This window comes from Dendronephthya gigantea, unplaced genomic scaffold (genome assembly GCF_004324835.1).
Source record: "Dendronephthya gigantea isolate DGI-Jeju-01 unplaced genomic scaffold, DenGig_1.0 000000F, whole genome shotgun sequence".
Classification (NCBI taxonomy): domain Eukaryota; kingdom Metazoa; phylum Cnidaria; class Anthozoa; order Malacalcyonacea; family Nephtheidae; genus Dendronephthya; species Dendronephthya gigantea.
In genome coordinates, this window is record NW_021163010.1 from 4,571,357 (window position 1) to 4,588,139 (window position 16,783).

Genomic DNA, 16,783 nt, shown 5'->3' on the forward strand with positions numbered 1-16,783 from the left:
GTATAGTTCACTTTAATTTTATTCTCGTGTCTTATTTCTTGTGCGGTATCCGTGTTTTCCAAAAAATCCAAAGATGGCTCAGAAATGCCCCCAAAACGTTTAAAACGCAGGCTTAGCACAGCGGGTATTAGTTTAATCAGTTTAATTAACGTAATGAAGTACATGACACGTCGTAGTAAGCTTCGTTCACATTTAATAATTATATATCATCTTTCACGCAAAATTATGCTCTTATAAATATAAAATACATAGTCATAGAAACTTTGGAAAATCTGTACACAAATATTTATGCAATTTTTACATATGTCAACATGATAATTTACAAATTATTATGATGTGGCAGCCATGTTTTACAGATACTGTCAAAATTATGAGTAATCCATTGTTCTTGAAGTTTCATATAGCGATCTCGGCACAAAAATAAAGGCTTGCCTCTTCTGAAAATGTAATTATGGTCAATTAACATTAACATAAGAACTGTTCACCAGGCTCTTGCGCAGGGCCTTCGTAAGGGAAAAATAAAGCCGTAAGATTACATTGCTTCAACTAGTTTCAACTGACCTTAAATCGATGTCTTCTTCGCCAAATTCATCGAGGTATATTGAGCCCCAGACACTTGCTTTCTCACCACGGATTACAAATATGCTCGATGACATTAATATTAGGAAAACTGCAGTGCCATAACCACACTCCTTTGCGTGCTAAAACGAAAAGATAAAATTTCTCCGTAAAACAGTGATCTGCCCGCTGCGGTGCAGACGAACTTCGTGGTTGAAACGCGAGAAACCTCGAAGACTTCCAAGATTTTCGAAGACCGAAAAACTTTCGACATGTCTTGAATAAACACTAAAAATATTGCCGGGAATGCTAGGATAAAAACAAGATTGTTTGGTTTTCACCTTTAAAGGTGGGCGTGCGGAAAGGTTACGATCAAATCCGGTATGAAGAGATGAGGGTCAACTTACCCTTACACATTCACGTGTATTTTGTCGCTCACAGCATTTGCCTCGTAAACAAAGGAATGCTCCACATACTAAACACAACGTTGGTTCTTCTGGGATTGTCTCGCATATTTCACACGATTTCTTGCGATACGTTTGAAATAAACTGAAAATTAGATGTAAAACCAGTAAGATCCAATGACAATGTGAACGGCGCCGCGCTATCCAAATGCTATCCAGTATTGCAGCAAGATTTCAACTCGGAGGGTTAAAGATTGTGGACTTTACAGGGGGATGTTCTGTCTATTCTCCACAGACATAAAAAGCATTGCTTCCTGCGATTAACAAACTTACAGACAATAGCGTTCAGGTAATTCCATTAATCTTGGTGTTTCCCATTCATCCATTCCTGGAAATAAGTCCTAAAAACGTGCACAGAAGTAGTGCATGATATGTACTTGTTAAACGGAAATTTCAAACTGAAAAATTCCAGATAAAAAAATTTAGATTTAGACGTAGTCAAAGATTTAGACGTAGGCAAATTCTGTCACTGACGACAGGTAACTCTAACTTCTTATGCAACGTTATTATGAAATTCCGTTGGGATTCACACTATATTCACTGTTTGTAGCTACCTTAGAAAATGAGTCGTGTCGATGAGAGACATGACGTAATTGTTTACACCAAGTTTTTATCAACGTTAAAGGCGCTTCATGTGACCATTTGAAACAATCGGTGATGGAGAATGATGGACTTGGTACAGTCTCATTATGAAGAGCCAGTGATTGAGTTAATAAAAAAAACTCATTTTCATCATCCTAGGAAAAAAATAGTGATAAACTTAAGAGGGTTGCAGCGGTTGATTAAACTGGGTACATTACACAATGAAAGTGGCAACTAACTTGTGTGACAGAACATTCAGTAGAGTAACATAACGTCGACAAAGATGAAACAAGTCGTAGGAATGGAAGACAGCGTTTCTGTAAAGTTGTTTCAACTGAATGAGGTGACCAGACTGATTGCGATATCTACAAATTACAACAAAGAAAAATGAATCACCATTTTTGAAGCACTAAGACCAGTGTCTGCAAGCCCCGGTATACGGTATATTTTGACTAGCGTCAACCTTCTTAACCATAAGAAAAAAAGTACGATCTACAAGACTCACCCCAGGACATTCCTCTGTCGCTCGACAGAACTTACTATCGGCCAAATGCGAACAAACGTAACCCATCAATGCGTCTGTTTCCAAACGAGTAACACCAACTCCCTGTCAAGTAAAATCAACCGAGATAAACGGAGGAAACGAGCTGTGATAGTTTGCTGTTACAATACAGAACACACCATGTTGTATTATTTTGGAAAATACCTTGCATTTTTTTGCGCAAACTTTCCATGACTTTCTTTCGTCTTCAGTGAGAGCACAGAAGGTTTTCACAAACGCCTAGCAAATAAACAATAATCGTACTACTTTAGCTTTGGTAAAACTTCATACCTATATAATTGGTTAAAATATCGATTAACATTGAAGGACAACTCCATCGAATGACGCTGGAATATTAGAAGCTGCAATAGCCTAATTTCAACATTTATTTTGGTAACTTACTTGAACCAGAACAACATTGAAAACAATCTGTACCAAACATTGAAAACTTCCTGCGATAAAAGGGTGTAATTTAAGGCATTGCTCTGACAAATCGCTTTCTCCGCTTATTTATGGAGTACTTACTAAGATTAAGTGGAGCTGGCCAGGATAAAACAAGCTGAAGAAGCAAGCAGACACAATCCCATAACAACAAAGGCACGTCTTTTCCTGGAATTTCGTCGTCTGACCTGAAATAGAACCTCACGGTTTAACTCCAGCATAGTGACATTCTTAGATCGAAACAATCAAGTTTCGTATTCTGGACGGTAGAAACCCATGCGTGCGACGGTCATCAGTGTATTCCGAGATTTGTACACAGTACTTTATTAACTTACTTCCCGTAACATTCCACAGGTTTTCCGGTCAAACGCGCAAAGACGTGGCACAGTGGACGAACATGCGTCTGACATTGGAATTGCAAAGTTTGCAACAATGTACCTACAAATAAATTAAATAATTGACGCCCAAATGCTACGAGATGTGAGAAAATACAACGGCAAAAGTTATTTGAATATTACCGTAAAAACGTTTTCTTGTGGAAGATAACTTTCCAGCTTGCATTGCGATATGTTCTGCTTCAAGGTTGGATCTACAGAACCATTGAAAATGATAAATATGATGAACATTTAACAAGAAAGATCTCTTCGCTCGTATGCAACGCAGCATTTTGAATACATCCCAACATTCACAACATATTTCTTCACCCTATTACGTCATTGAAATGCTTTGTAGTCGAGTTATGATCATCCTAATTAGTAAAACAAGACTGGAAAATATGAAAAGTGTACCTGGCGGTTTCAAGAATGAGTGAAAATTTGTGTTGTGCTATCGTCATATTGTCATGTTCTTCTTTCAATTTTAAGCGATTGATTGTGTCAACCAGAAACGTCACGGACGTGGTTAAAACACTCGGTTGCAGAGCACTTGTCGTTAACCTCGTCCAGTTCTGGAAGGATTTTAAAGTTTGATTAGGTTCTACGCAACTCATTGTCATTAGCCTTTCACCTGTGTGGATTATGATGAGATTATCATTACACTATATCTGACCACCGGAGTTCTGCGTCCCAACTTGTGGGATGTCAGTGTAAATATAGTAACTTGCTCCCTCTCAAAAGCTCGATGAACGTAATTTCGAATGCGGCAAGAATTGCCACGCTATAGAGGCTAAAATTTTCATATTATACTCTACCAAACGTACATTATTACACGATTTCCGCATCGTTGCCTCCAACTCACGCAGAACATCTGCATGACATACAGCCTAAAAATACGAACATATTCATTAGAGATAACCACAATCAACCTTTGAAATACTTTGAAAAATACTTCTCCATGCACATCTGATAAAAGAAAGAATACCTTATCCCTGCTATACATCGGTGGCATAACCTCCGAAGGCAATATTGGCAGAATGGCGTTTCCTAAACGCCGACAAACGGGGCAAATAAATTCCTCTTTTGTAACATCATAAACATGTTGGTGTCGATGAAACGAGGCCCGCTCGTCCTAGAAGAAATATTAAACCGGATTGTAGTCAATTCATCAGATAAATTGATGGAATAGACGTTTTGAATTTCCCACTTCGTCTTTAGAAATAGGTTCACATGACCCACCTTAAGCGACTGGAGATAGGTGTGATGACATTTCAAGTGCAGACAATGACCACAAGATTGAATATGAACACCACCATCAATGCCAAGTTCAGATGCTTGAGTAGCTTTATTCTGGGTATAAGGTAATTTGGACATGAAATATAACTTATCTTTTTCTTATCTCTTCTGGATGTAAGAGAGGGCGATATCCAAACCTACCTTTTCAAAATATGTTAGCAAAAATTTTCGTCTTGCAGAATAAATGGAGCCACAGCAGGATGATTCACTAGATGATGATCCTTCATTTGAAACATATGGTGGCTTTGATGTGTCCGATCTTTTGCGATGTTTTAAAACTAAAACATAAATACATCGCAATGTCACTTCATATTTTGTTGTTCAGTTATAAAATAGACATTTCGGCAAACAAAAATATTATTCCAGTCTCCAAGAAAATTCTTAATTTCACGGTGTCTTACATGAAGTTCAGTGCTTACCGGTTCCTGATTGAAGGAATGCGACATAGCCAACAGGTTCTTCTTCAGTTGACGAAACGCTTTGATTACATATTGCACATTCAAATAATTCCACTTTACTCTCAGGAAACCTTAATTCACCACCCGCACCACGGCTTGTACCTGATAAAAAAACATTAACTTACAGTCAGTTCATTCTTATCCAAGACTGATACAACAATGGACCAGGTGCTGCGGTTGAAAACATTGCTTACAAATTCATACAGAGATTGGCAAATTGGGGCAAGGTCCCTGTTACCCCCACTTTTTCGGCCTATGCAATCACATAATATCTTGATGATATGATTTCCCTTGACATGTACTTTGCTAGTTCTGATTTGTGGCCTTGGGATGATGAACTGAATCTTATTTACGTAAATGTCAACGAACTTTTATCACCATTAGGCAGGAATATCATAAGGCGAAAAAATACAATGTCAAAATAGTTCACACTTCACAGCACCTGGACAGTGCTTTTGAAGGAAAGACTCCTGCAGTCGTCGACATTCATCCAACGCTCTTTTTCGGGATTCCTCCGCTCTTTTTTTCCTAAAATAAACATCAAGGCTTTCCATTTGCATAGAGCTGTCCTCATAGTAAGTAGGGCAGGATTGAAAATAGAAAAGAAGCAAATTTCGAAAAGAATAAACTACATTCCAGGCTAGTACAAAGCAAGTATTTTATAACGGTCAGTGGTACGTATTGATACTAAAGGTAGAAGACTGCGGCAAATAAATACATTGTAGGAAACATATTGTTATTTAACAAACTGTTGGATGTTAATTGCAGTTGAATTGTATAGTTAATCCCAAACAGGATATTTTGTCCTGACATATTTACGAATGTACTCTTCTGTGTGCACCTACTTTAACTCTTGTTTGAGGAGTGGATCCTCAATATCATCGGTTGGGCTCAATGAACATTTCGTTTCTAGCTTATCAACCGCTTCCACGTTCGATGAGTTTAAACAGCAAATTAACTCCAGTAATTTGTCTATTTTTTTCACACCATCATTCACGACTGGAACTCGAGGGCACCTAAACAACGAAGGATGTATTTCGTATTCAGAATTTATAATGCAATGGTCTAACCAGATATATATGAAGCATTTCTTACCGGGGTGACACGGGTGAAGCAACGGTCATCTGAAGAACACTCTTTAGTTTCATTAGTAGAGACAATATACTGTAGTTCAAAACGCCAGCGCTTGATGGGCAATCGTCTGGATTTTCTAGTAAACCTAGAAATAGGAATCAAATTATATGCTGCGCCAACCAGGAGCGGTTACGAAAAACGACACCTTGTATGTTCGAGAGAATTAATAGTAATTTGTATAAATCATGTGGACCTAATCAGGAGCAACTGAAATAGATATTATATACTTTCACATTCTTTTGCAGCATGCCATTTTGGTGCAATGCTCTGACCAGATCTATTGAGGTGCATGATTGAGGTTTAATCTGAAATTGCAGTCAATATTTAGTATCTCAACTTACTACAGTTGCTACTTTCCAGCTCACTTTCCATGCTACAAATTTGGGACGAAATCTTTACCACAGGACCCTGGTTACTATCAACACCATGAGCGCCATCAACATCCATTGCTATGCAAGAACCACTGGATACTGTGCTTTCAGTGAAGGATGAAGAGTTTTCTAGAAAAATATTTACTGCTATCTCCAGGTTCTGTTCGTATTTCTGAAGAAAGCACACGGCCAGTTCTGAAAAAGAAACCCATATCGTATTTTATCTCAGAAAAGCACACATCGAGAGAAGAATATGTGGAGATTCTTCACCTCTTGAAATATGTGTGATCTCCATGAACTCGTCTACCATACACTGCATACTTGAATCAGTAGAAACTACAGAAGTCGTTGAAGCCAAGGACCTTTGCTTTTCTTCGAAACTGTCTAACAAATAAAATACAAAAATATTCTTGTTATTTTAAATGGTGCGTATGAAAGATACAATTTTTATAATTTTTAAATAGAATACAGTAATGCTTAGCTCACTCGATGAGGGATATGAATGAGTGAAGGGATATTAGGGATACGGAAGTTCAAAAACAAAGATCTATTTGAGATCACATTTAGTTTGTACCTTGACTGTATAAATTTAACATGCTGGCTAACTCTGGCGTTATTCTTGGTTCGTGTCGTATATTGTCTACCAGATAATCTGAAGGAAATTCAAGCCTGGAAATATCTCTAGGAAGATCATCACAACGTCGATAGACCTAGAAGAAAATAAGGGCGCGTCAGCGGTGTGTTTGCAGAGAAAAGAGAAACTAAATGATGCAAAGGGATGCAAGGAAAACAAAAATGAGAACTCTCCAAAACGTTACCGTGTACACAAAGTCTTAGATCTGCTTATAATACCCAGGAGATGGTGGTGAAAATAAGAATGGTTGCGAGCAAAGAAACTAAGAACAAACCCGGAATAATTTCTCGTGGTACTTGATAAGGAACGAGAACAGCATAGTCAACTCTAGTGGCTTCAAAATTGGAAGAAAAAAATCACATTCAAATATACGAAATATTTTACATTAAAGTTATAGCCTTGGAATTAAAACTGGAGCGAAAGAATGTATAAGCGGGGATTTCTATTCAATGCAAAATTTCGACTGATTGATTTTCCGCGATCGCTTTTTTTTAAAGGTATATGGGAACCGTAAAGCGCCTCACAGAAGTACCTTTTCTGTGTAGGAATCTTTACCGAAGAGTTACAGGGACAGAAACTAAAGGCAAATACCTGTGAGTCGTCACATATAAGCGAAAGATTCTTCATGGAAATTTGCTCCTTCTCAATATATCTTATTAAATAAGAAATCAAGCTCTTGGCCATGTTGTATCTGTAGGCAGGAAGAGTTTCCAGCAAATATTGAATATGCTGTAATTGCGAGTCTCTCTCTGGTTGAGAGCATGAATTATCTACAACATAAAAACAATCGATAGATTGTTATTGATTGATAGATCGACAATTACGTAATGTAAGCTATAAAACATATTTATATTCACCCCGTCGATATTTAAAACTTTGGACACGTTATATTTTTTGGTTATGCATGTTATAACAACACATACAAAAATGACCAACTTACTCAAAGCACGACTCAGTACAGTATTCATATATGGCAATATCGTAGCAAATATTGGAGGATCTAATCTGTAATGCAGGGTGTGTCCCAGTATGAGAGAGACTTCACGCACTGATGTCGTCCTAATATCCAGAACTAACCCAGGATCTAAACAAACGAAGTTTGGAGGTCATCGTAACCGCGAAGTTGAGTCGCTTGAGAGGAAAGAAAGACGAAGTAACTGTATAATTAACGCTCGCGAGAAAATGTTTCTACAGTAACCAACATGGCATGAACGGAAGACGGGACATGGCAAGAACAAAAAATTGGCTGCGCCGTTGTCTATAAGTTGATCTTTACTTGATTGCATTATAAATGTATATACTGCTAAGTACTAACCATACATAAGGTCTGTTAATAACGTCTCGTTAATTTCTTTGTAATCTTCGTTCACATGAAGATTTTTCACGCGTCGACCTATAAAGAGCAAAATTTGTAGTCGGCGTGCTTGCTATTACAAACATGCACTGGTTTATTTACAATCGGCTCATTTTGATTCTAGCTTTCATGCTGTATTATAATCACATTAGAGCTTATAAACACATGATGGTTTATCCATTACAACGTATTTGAATAAGACAAAAAATAAAGAATGTTGACGTTCCGACTAACCATGTCGATCCAAAAAGTGTAAACATCTTGTTACGATAACAGAACCAGTGTCATTTCTATCTCTTAATGAAGGTTGATAGGCTCGTGGTAACTAAAGAAAAACGAACAAACAAACACATATAGCTTCTCAAAACAGCGAAAAACGACTGTATGCAATTTACAACACTGTTACCAGTACCATAGCTTACCATTTGAAGACATGAGGGAGATGACTGAACTGCTAACGCTGTTAGATGGACTGTCATATAAACTATGGGCTCTGATAATGAAGTAACATTTGTTGTGGCCTATGTTGAAAAGAGAACGTTCAGTAAATTTAAATACAACACACGGAGGCACATTTTAAGAATCGACACACACACACATGCACGCCACACATTTGACACAACTGAGACTAAAACAATACAATTCACATTTTGCATAAATACCTTATACAATATTAGGTACAGCATCCGATGTAATTTCTTGCAATGAAGCAATCTAACATTGATATGAAAATCCATCGTTTGAGTTTATCACAATCAAGCAAAATGGGAAATATTATTTTTCATACTGAAAGATCCGCTTCAACACTCTTTCTGTACCTGGATAATCCATTGAATGATTTGGGGACTGGTGTTAGAGGCCGAAATGGTGGCCATGATGACGTCATATAGCAGGAATTTTGCTGTCGTAAACTAGGAAAAGAATGATGATTAAGAATAATATCGAATCTATTGCACTGAAATCATGGCAATTGGCTTACGAATTGGATGGGAAAACTTGATTCCTAACAAAATCAAATGCTGGACACTCACTGTGTCGTATATCGCTCCATTGCCGACTGGAATTGCCGTCTATTGAAGGCTCTCAATATAGCATGGACTGGATCAAAATGAGTTTCCCAATATTCAGATTTCAACGTATACATTCCCTGCTGCATTCCGTTGCTGTCACAACCTGGATGTTTGTAATCAGAGATCTAAAAGCGAAAGATATATTTTACAGTACATAAAACCAAATTTCAAAATGTGTATTTATGAACAATGGTCATTAGGGTGGAAATTGCTTTCTCCAATGGCACCGGTCATACGATGATTGGATAGCGCTATAAAGCCCCGGGTATATGCCGGATATTCTCTTTTCACCAGGTACCGACAATTTGTACTCACTCATGCATGGTTTTTTTGGTACAAAAAGAAGCATATAGATAACGCTTGTACCTCTTTTAAAATCTTTTCAAAAAGTTGGGCATTCATTGTTTGACCGTATCGCTCTGGTACGTGACAAAGTTAAGGAAAAAACATAAGTTAACCTTTTATCAGGGTATTCATTTCATAGTTTAGGAACATGCTCTTTTCAAGCACATAATCATTTTGTGTGGAATCGTGAATAATCCTGATTTAGTTATTATATTGTTTAAAACAAGATATTTAAAAGGATATTAGATCAACAAGTTGGCTATGTGTTTTATCAGCAAAACACAAGAGAGTAACCATTTCCAGACGTAATGTTTCTTCCACAGTCATTCCTTTAACAAATAAGAACCCAACTTTATTACATTCACAACCTCAAGCAATCATGCTGAGCAGCAACAATAAAAGCAATGAATATATTATGAACTTGGTCATACCAAAATGAAGTCTGCAGCTTAAGAGTGTTATGATCAAGGAGAGTACACCCTCCACCATCATTTCTTTGTTATCATCGTCAATACCAGGAGAACACGACTCGAGTTCACTCGGAAACGTAAACCAATGTTCAACACGAAATCTGCATATAGCGATACAATACGTGCACAATATATAAGATCAAAATTTCGCTCTCTAATTATAAAATTGAAGTATACCCACTTTCTAGAAGCTCGCTTGGAAAGACAGAGCATTGAAAGACAAATGCGAGTGCATAGATGAATGTTTAATACACATTCACTGGTGCATGAAAAACGAGTTGCAGCTACTCCTAACTTAGCTACCTCTCAAGCAGAACATCGAGAAAGTATTCCGGTTCCAATTGTGCGGCACATATCTATCATAATAAACAACCAAGTATTCAGAATGGCATGTCAAAATGGGTCATCGTAATGACGTGATAAATATCAGAAGAAAGAAAATATTACCTGAAGAAAGAAAATGTCCAAGTCGAGCATTGAGTTTGAGAAATGACATTGATGATACCAGGCGCTCTGTGCTTGAATCTGGTTACCATTGCGAGTCCACATACCAGCTCTGATCTCACAAACAGCAGCCTGTGTCAAAATATGAGACATACATGAACCATGCGATGATGTCGTTTTGAAATAAGTTGAACACTGTTTTACTGAAAGAACAGTTTGGAACTGATGGAAAAATGGCACAAAAACATGCGTATAGGTGTACCTGTATGCACACTGGCCACTCTAGCAACTTGGTCAGAAGACAAAGATCAAATTGAAAATCTTCAAAATTCATATTGAACTGCAACATTGCCTAGTTGGTACAAATACGAAAACAACTTTCTTAATAAATATGAACTTTTTATATGTATTATTATTAATGATGATTGACGATTGGAGTGATGTTGCCTGAAATAAAAGTGGGTAAATTACGAAATTATAAGTTAGAAAGAAGTACCTGTTTGACGAATCCAGAAAAATAGCGAAGTAACGGGAGGTGAAAACTGACCTCAGCTCTTGAAGGCTGTGAATAGAAAATGAATTTATCTCACATACGTTTCTCTTACGTATACTGTGTTTGAGTAAGTTCTAGACAGATAAATTAATCAGAATTGTTGTTTTTCATCGATCTAAAGTAGTCTGGCTGAAGTAGTGATTGAAATTATTGCAAGTGAGTTAAATGAAAAGGTTGCAGGCTCATTTTCTTAAATTTGCCCAACATACCAAACCTTGTTTTATTTCTCTGGATTTTACCTGAAGACCGACGTTTGTTTGCCAACGGGCCAAGGCCAGCGATGCTTGCCGGATGACATTTAACAAGCATGTTTTGTCATTCTAAAAAAAATCATGGAGAGTGATTTAAACAGAGCGCATTTCATGTGATGACTTTAAAGGCTGCTTTCCACTTAAGCGTTTTTTATACGCACGTACACGTAAGGAAAATTTTAAATGCTTTCAAATTTTTATTATTTAACATCTAGGTCAACTAATGCATACTAAAATATGCAGAAAACTAAGTTACTTCAATTTATTCACTTAGTTTTTTCAAAGGTAACATGTATAAGGAGACTTTTACGTGCGTGTACGTGCGTGTGAAAAACGCGTAAGTGGAAAACAGCCTTAATCCGGATTAAGCCTTATTGGAATTTCCAAATTGTCATATCTGTTAAGTTATTTTCGGCGTCTAGACTACCTATATGTGTCCTTCCTATGGCTTTAACAAACGAGATAAAAATCCAATAATTTCCATTATCTCTTACCAAGCCCGATGAAGCAGCAATGAGACTCCACATAGGAGAGGAAGCAGCCTCTATTTCAATGAAGTAGGCAGCATTGTACGTAGTTGGCTCATATTTGATGTGCTCAGTTACAACACGTTCGTTACGGTTCATACCTTTTAAAAGATTAACAATTGTATACTTAGGTCTACTGGCTTTGGCACTTGCCATAGTATACTTGCCATTGGCTAGTGTTTAACAAAAAGTGCATTTCTTGCTACGCTGTGTAAAATTGCATAACTCAAAAGGAGAATTGGATTCTAACAAACCCAAACGCATATAGAGGCCTTTAAATGCACTTTTCACATCATATATACATGTTAATAATATACATGAGAAATTTCTTAATTCTGATTGGTTTAGAGCAGTGCAATTTTTAGGAAATCCCAGTGCCAAGAAAAGGAAATCCCAGTGCTGATTTCTTTAAGACGTTTTTTAAATGCTCCTGAGTGGTGTGTCTTTAAATAAATTAAAGATACGAAGTATAATTGTATATTATTAATATGTAATAGCATAGATTCTCGTGCGATTTGGAAAAACATGCACTCGTGAGTTTTTCAAAGACTCACTCGTGCATGTTTTTTCCAAATTGCACTCGAAACCATGCTATTACCTATACAAATACAAATGTGCCCAAAGTATGGAAAACTGAAATGTGCGCCTAATGTATGGAAAACTGAAATTTAGCTGGAAACCACTGACTTAGATAGGTCAGTGATGGAAACCCTTCCCACCTGTAAGACACGCCATGAAATTCATCCACTTTTCAAGTAATTCAAGGTCATTCATAAAAATGTAGGCAATCTTATGATGAGTGACAACATTGATTAAATCGCTGATCACTGGCCAGTAACAATGAAACTTAATCACAGCCTTGTCGCAGTTGGTAACCAAATGGTTTACTATTTGACCTATAATAACAAAGACGATATTAAGACGGTTAGATAAGATCTACAAATCACACTTTGCAACAGTTATTTATCAAGTTATGAGGTTAAATAAGTTATTTCTGTAATCTTCCCTGGTGTAATTGAGATCATATTTGGCAAGGTACTAAATTCTAACCCGGGGGTTGGCGCTAATCGGGTTTCAAACAACAGGTCCGAGGACAACAACTCTAGCTTGTCATGCTGAAAGCTTAGACAAAAAATAGCCAGCTTTAGCCTCGCCTCAAAGGAAGAAAAGGAAAACTGACTTACCATTAACCCTCATCGGCTCTAACGTTGTTCTCATCATTTCTAACAAAACTTTCACCATGACATGTAGTAAATTTTGTTCTTGAACCATTTTTGTCACAAGAGTCTGATTACTGAATAGTTGGACACTAATATGTACAACACTATTCGAAAGTTGTTCCACCTCTTGCAAGGTTGTGCACAGCGTTAGTAATTTCCCAATTTCCTGGTACTTTTGACAAAATTTTTGGGTGAAAGCAACCTAGTTAAAAAACAACAACAAATTCAGTAAATTGTCCTTTACCTTGTTGAAAATATTCTAATTGTGGACAACCTCGTATCCAGGCGGAAGAAATAGACACAGCACATTCAATTATCTATTTAGTTTGTAGTGTGCCTACTACAAGTTATCTTTAGCGTCTTGGAAAGAGGTATTCATATTAACCAGCCCATCAAGGCCAAATTAAGAAGCCATTAAAAAAATCTAAAATCCATTTTGTCGTATGTAAATTTGTCTTTAAGCTTGGTTCTCATATGTCACCGACGGTCGGCGATGACTGGAGAATAAAGTGCTTCAAATGTTATTTTCTATAAATTTTCTTCGTCACCGACCACAAACAATACATCGCCGACTGTCGGCGACATATGAGCACCAGGCCTAACAGATCAAATCGGTCATTGTTGACTGCACACGCATGAAAATATTACATGAGCAACCTTGACGTCTTCACGACACTTACAAGTGAACGTAAGCCACGTCTAACATTCACATCTGCTCATACTTACAAAAATTCACAGAAATATCAATTTATTATGACATGACAAACGTTAATATTTCTGATATGATCTAATATTTGCATGCTATTTGCTCAGCATTAAGCCTGGTTCTCATATGTCATCGACGGTCTGCGATGGCTATTGTCGGTCACTGATCACTGGAGAATAAAGTGCTTTGTTATTTTGTATAAATTTTCTTCCTCACCGACCACAAACAATACGTCGCCAACTGTCTGTGACATATGACAACCAGGCTTTAGAGCTCATTTTACTTCTTTCTTGAGGAGGAAAACGTTTTTCTTTACTCGTTGAACCTAAAATTCGACTCACGACCTCCCTAGACGGGGTCTTATGTAGAACCTGTTCACACGAATACCGTTACATAAACCCATAAAAACATGTTTTTGTGCCACCTTTTTATGTCACTTTCTGCTGGTATTTTGCAAAGCAAAGCCAAAACGGCACAGAAATAGAGTTAGAGATACGTTCTAAAATAATTCTCAGAAAGAAGCGAAGCAGGTCTTCTAATAACTTCTAAGTTCTAACGAGGTGTGGCATAGCAACTGTCTAAAAATAGACAAAGAGACTTTCGAAGGTTCGACCTACGATCGTATTGGCCCATTTATCAAGTGGCTTGCCCTCATTTAAAACATTTGCTTTTCAATTTTTTTCTCACAATAATGTTCTTATTGTTATTTCGTAATTTCATAATAACGTTATTGCAGCTTGTTTACTACACTTGATTCCAAGTCAGAGAAAACAATATTGTATGAAACATGGTAATGCATACTGCACCCGTACCTTGTATTCTTGATTGGGCAATAGTTGGAGAAGAAAGGTGACCAATTTCTCTGGAAAATCCAACTTAATAACAAGATCTAGCAATAAGTCTAAAACACTTGTTGCTTCTCGTTCACAACATTCTTCCCTTCTGTACACTGTTGGTGAAAAATGTAACGAAGATTGTTCCCTCTCAACATGTCTTAATTCCTGATTAGACTGATTTATATCCAAACATTCTCCTATGATTGTCTCACAAGTTATACCACGTAGCACTTCTCCTTCGCATAATTCTTGTAAAAAATCCACTATCTCATCAATATCATCATTGCCAGATAAAATTGAATCTTCAATTTAAAAAGAGTATTTAAATTAGTATAAGAAGAAGATGAATGTTTATCAGATCACACCTTAATGGTGTACATGCATGTTACATGTGTTTGAATGCAGTATTTGATTAGAATTAAAAACAGAAAATTAGCTACTGTACATAATTGGAATGGAGAGTGGTGAAATTGAAAAAACAGAAAAAAAAATGGATGAAGTGAATGAAGAATTTGTTCATCACTCTACACAAGGATGCTTGGAATGTTTACAACAATACAGTAATATATACCTGCATTCTGAAGTGTATTCACTTCTTTATACAGTCTTTTAAAGAGATGAGTAATCACAGCTCTCGGTAGGTACAGCACATCTTTAGGAGGACATGAAGTCGATGATATGTTATTACCATGGGAAGAACAAAACCTAACAATATATATCAGGTTATAGAATCAGGTTACTAAACAGATTACACTTTAATATAAAGCAAAACAAAGAAAAAAGGGTGTTTTGAAGCACTAGAACATAACACATTGTAATGGAAACAGTGTAATGGAAAAATCTAAAAAAATCATCACAGTAATAGCAATAAACAAATTTGAAAAGTCTTAGGCAATTAATTTGTTCCCATTTATGAGTTGATTCAGAGAGTTTACAGTATAAAATATTTCAGGAAATTGTTGAACTAATATTTTAATAATATGAAATGCATTGTATTGCTGAATGTAGATAATTCCAGAAAGTTCTGAATGATATTAGCCTACTGTATTTTGGAGCAAATTTTGAAATTTTGAAAAATGATGGTGATGTTGCTGATGAAGATTATAATAAAATATAAAACAACATACCTACCTATTATATACACTAAGCATGTCTACTTATATAAAAACACAATTCTGTGTTAGTAGCAAACACCATCCAATTTGAGTTGAATTAATCTAATATTTCATATGAATCTAAATCTAATGAACTATATAAAGATGATCCACACTAGCTTTTAAAGAAACAGTATATACCATTAATCATTGCTGCTTGGCATGTGAGGCATAAAATATATACCTACCCTTCTTTCTTCATAACATTTTCATCACCACAGTCACAAGCACCACCAGAGTGGCTTCTAAACATGTTATAATCATGTCCTTTGTGATCCCCACCATGAAAACAATCAGCACATATCGACATACAAGGTGATGTACCACAGTCTCGGCATCGATAAGCAACAAAATTCTTGTGCCACACTAAGCCACAAGTCCGTGAACTATCATAATCTCGTAACTTTTTCAGAAACACATCTGGACATTCGCCTCCAGCAATCAACCATTTGCACCAATCTTTAATGTCATTGGTGAAACTTTTGTCAGGATTAAGAAGCGTCTTTAGCACGGAATTTAATTTTGCTTTACCGACTTCTGTTCCATATTGTGCCTTTAGAGAAGCCGATGCTGTTTGTCTTTCTCGACTGAGAATGTCGGCCATCTTTTCTCATCACCGGAAGCCACAAAGAGAATGCCAACGCATATACGTTACATTAATTCAACGCATAACAACACACGCGATAAACATGAACAATAGACGTTCATTTTGAGACACAGAACAATCTGGTACGTCCAAATATCCCTAAAAAATAATTACAGGAACATACAGTGAAAGCATTCTTGTGAGATTTTTCTTGTGAGGTTTTTGGTTCTTTTATCTTACAAATACCAAGAATTCCTTAGTATGCGCGGGAAGATTCCTAATCCAGCCGAAAAATTCCCTTCTGCACATTTCGTTCTATTTTGAAAGTATTAAACCGTCAAAACCGAATGATCCGGTAGAAATACTTACTAGTACAAAAATAGGTTACCGCAGTAATGCTTAAAGCAATTCCGT

The 16,783-nt window shown here is 36.7% G+C and overlaps 1 protein-coding gene across 1 annotated transcript; it reads right to left on the minus strand.

The window, feature by feature from the left end:
* Nucleotides 1-136: 136 nt before the first annotated feature.
* On the minus strand, nt 137-16,586 carry LOC114515774 (E3 ubiquitin-protein ligase ubr3-like). The gene is made up of 47 exons (XM_028535076.1): nt 15,972-16,586; nt 15,201-15,334; nt 14,606-14,931; nt 13,052-13,289; nt 12,587-12,763; nt 11,835-11,968; nt 11,329-11,409; nt 11,033-11,098; nt 10,799-10,888; nt 10,540-10,668; nt 10,396-10,448; nt 10,054-10,193; nt 9,866-9,951; nt 9,644-9,703; nt 9,239-9,402; nt 9,026-9,118; nt 8,870-8,921; nt 8,630-8,728; nt 8,442-8,532; nt 8,169-8,246; nt 7,794-7,937; nt 7,445-7,623; nt 7,128-7,187; nt 6,794-6,929; nt 6,490-6,603; nt 6,190-6,414; nt 5,810-5,933; nt 5,560-5,730; nt 5,157-5,242; nt 4,676-4,816; nt 4,398-4,534; nt 4,200-4,310; nt 3,946-4,092; nt 3,785-3,847; nt 3,375-3,532; nt 3,105-3,175; nt 2,922-3,024; nt 2,671-2,774; nt 2,548-2,597; nt 2,311-2,385; nt 2,110-2,211; nt 1,844-1,969; nt 1,577-1,759; nt 1,296-1,363; nt 966-1,107; nt 562-701; nt 137-437 (listed from the first exon to the last, which is right to left on the minus strand). Exons 1-47 carry the CDS (start codon nt 16,385-16,387, stop codon nt 320-322), a joined length of 5,985 nt encoding a protein of 1,994 aa, XP_028390877.1. The 5' UTR covers nt 16,388-16,586; the 3' UTR covers nt 137-319.
* Between the last annotated feature and the right edge of the window lie 197 nt (nt 16,587-16,783).

What these genes read in the sequence shown, in the direction of transcription:
- LOC114515774 (XM_028535076.1), bottom strand. Translation starts at nt 16,387, where the DNA reads ATGGCCGACATTCTCAGTCGAGAAAGACAAACAGCATCGGCTTCTCTA. An exon ending in GATCACACATATTTCAAGAG is followed by an intron (nt 6,415 to 6,489) that starts GTGAAGAATCTC and finishes TTTCTTTTTCAG; the next exon opens with AACTGGCCGTGTGCTTTCTT. An exon ending in TTTGCGCAAAAAAATGCAAG is followed by an intron (nt 2,212 to 2,310) that starts GTATTTTCCAAA and finishes TTTACTTGACAG; the next exon opens with GGAGTTGGTGTTACTCGTTT.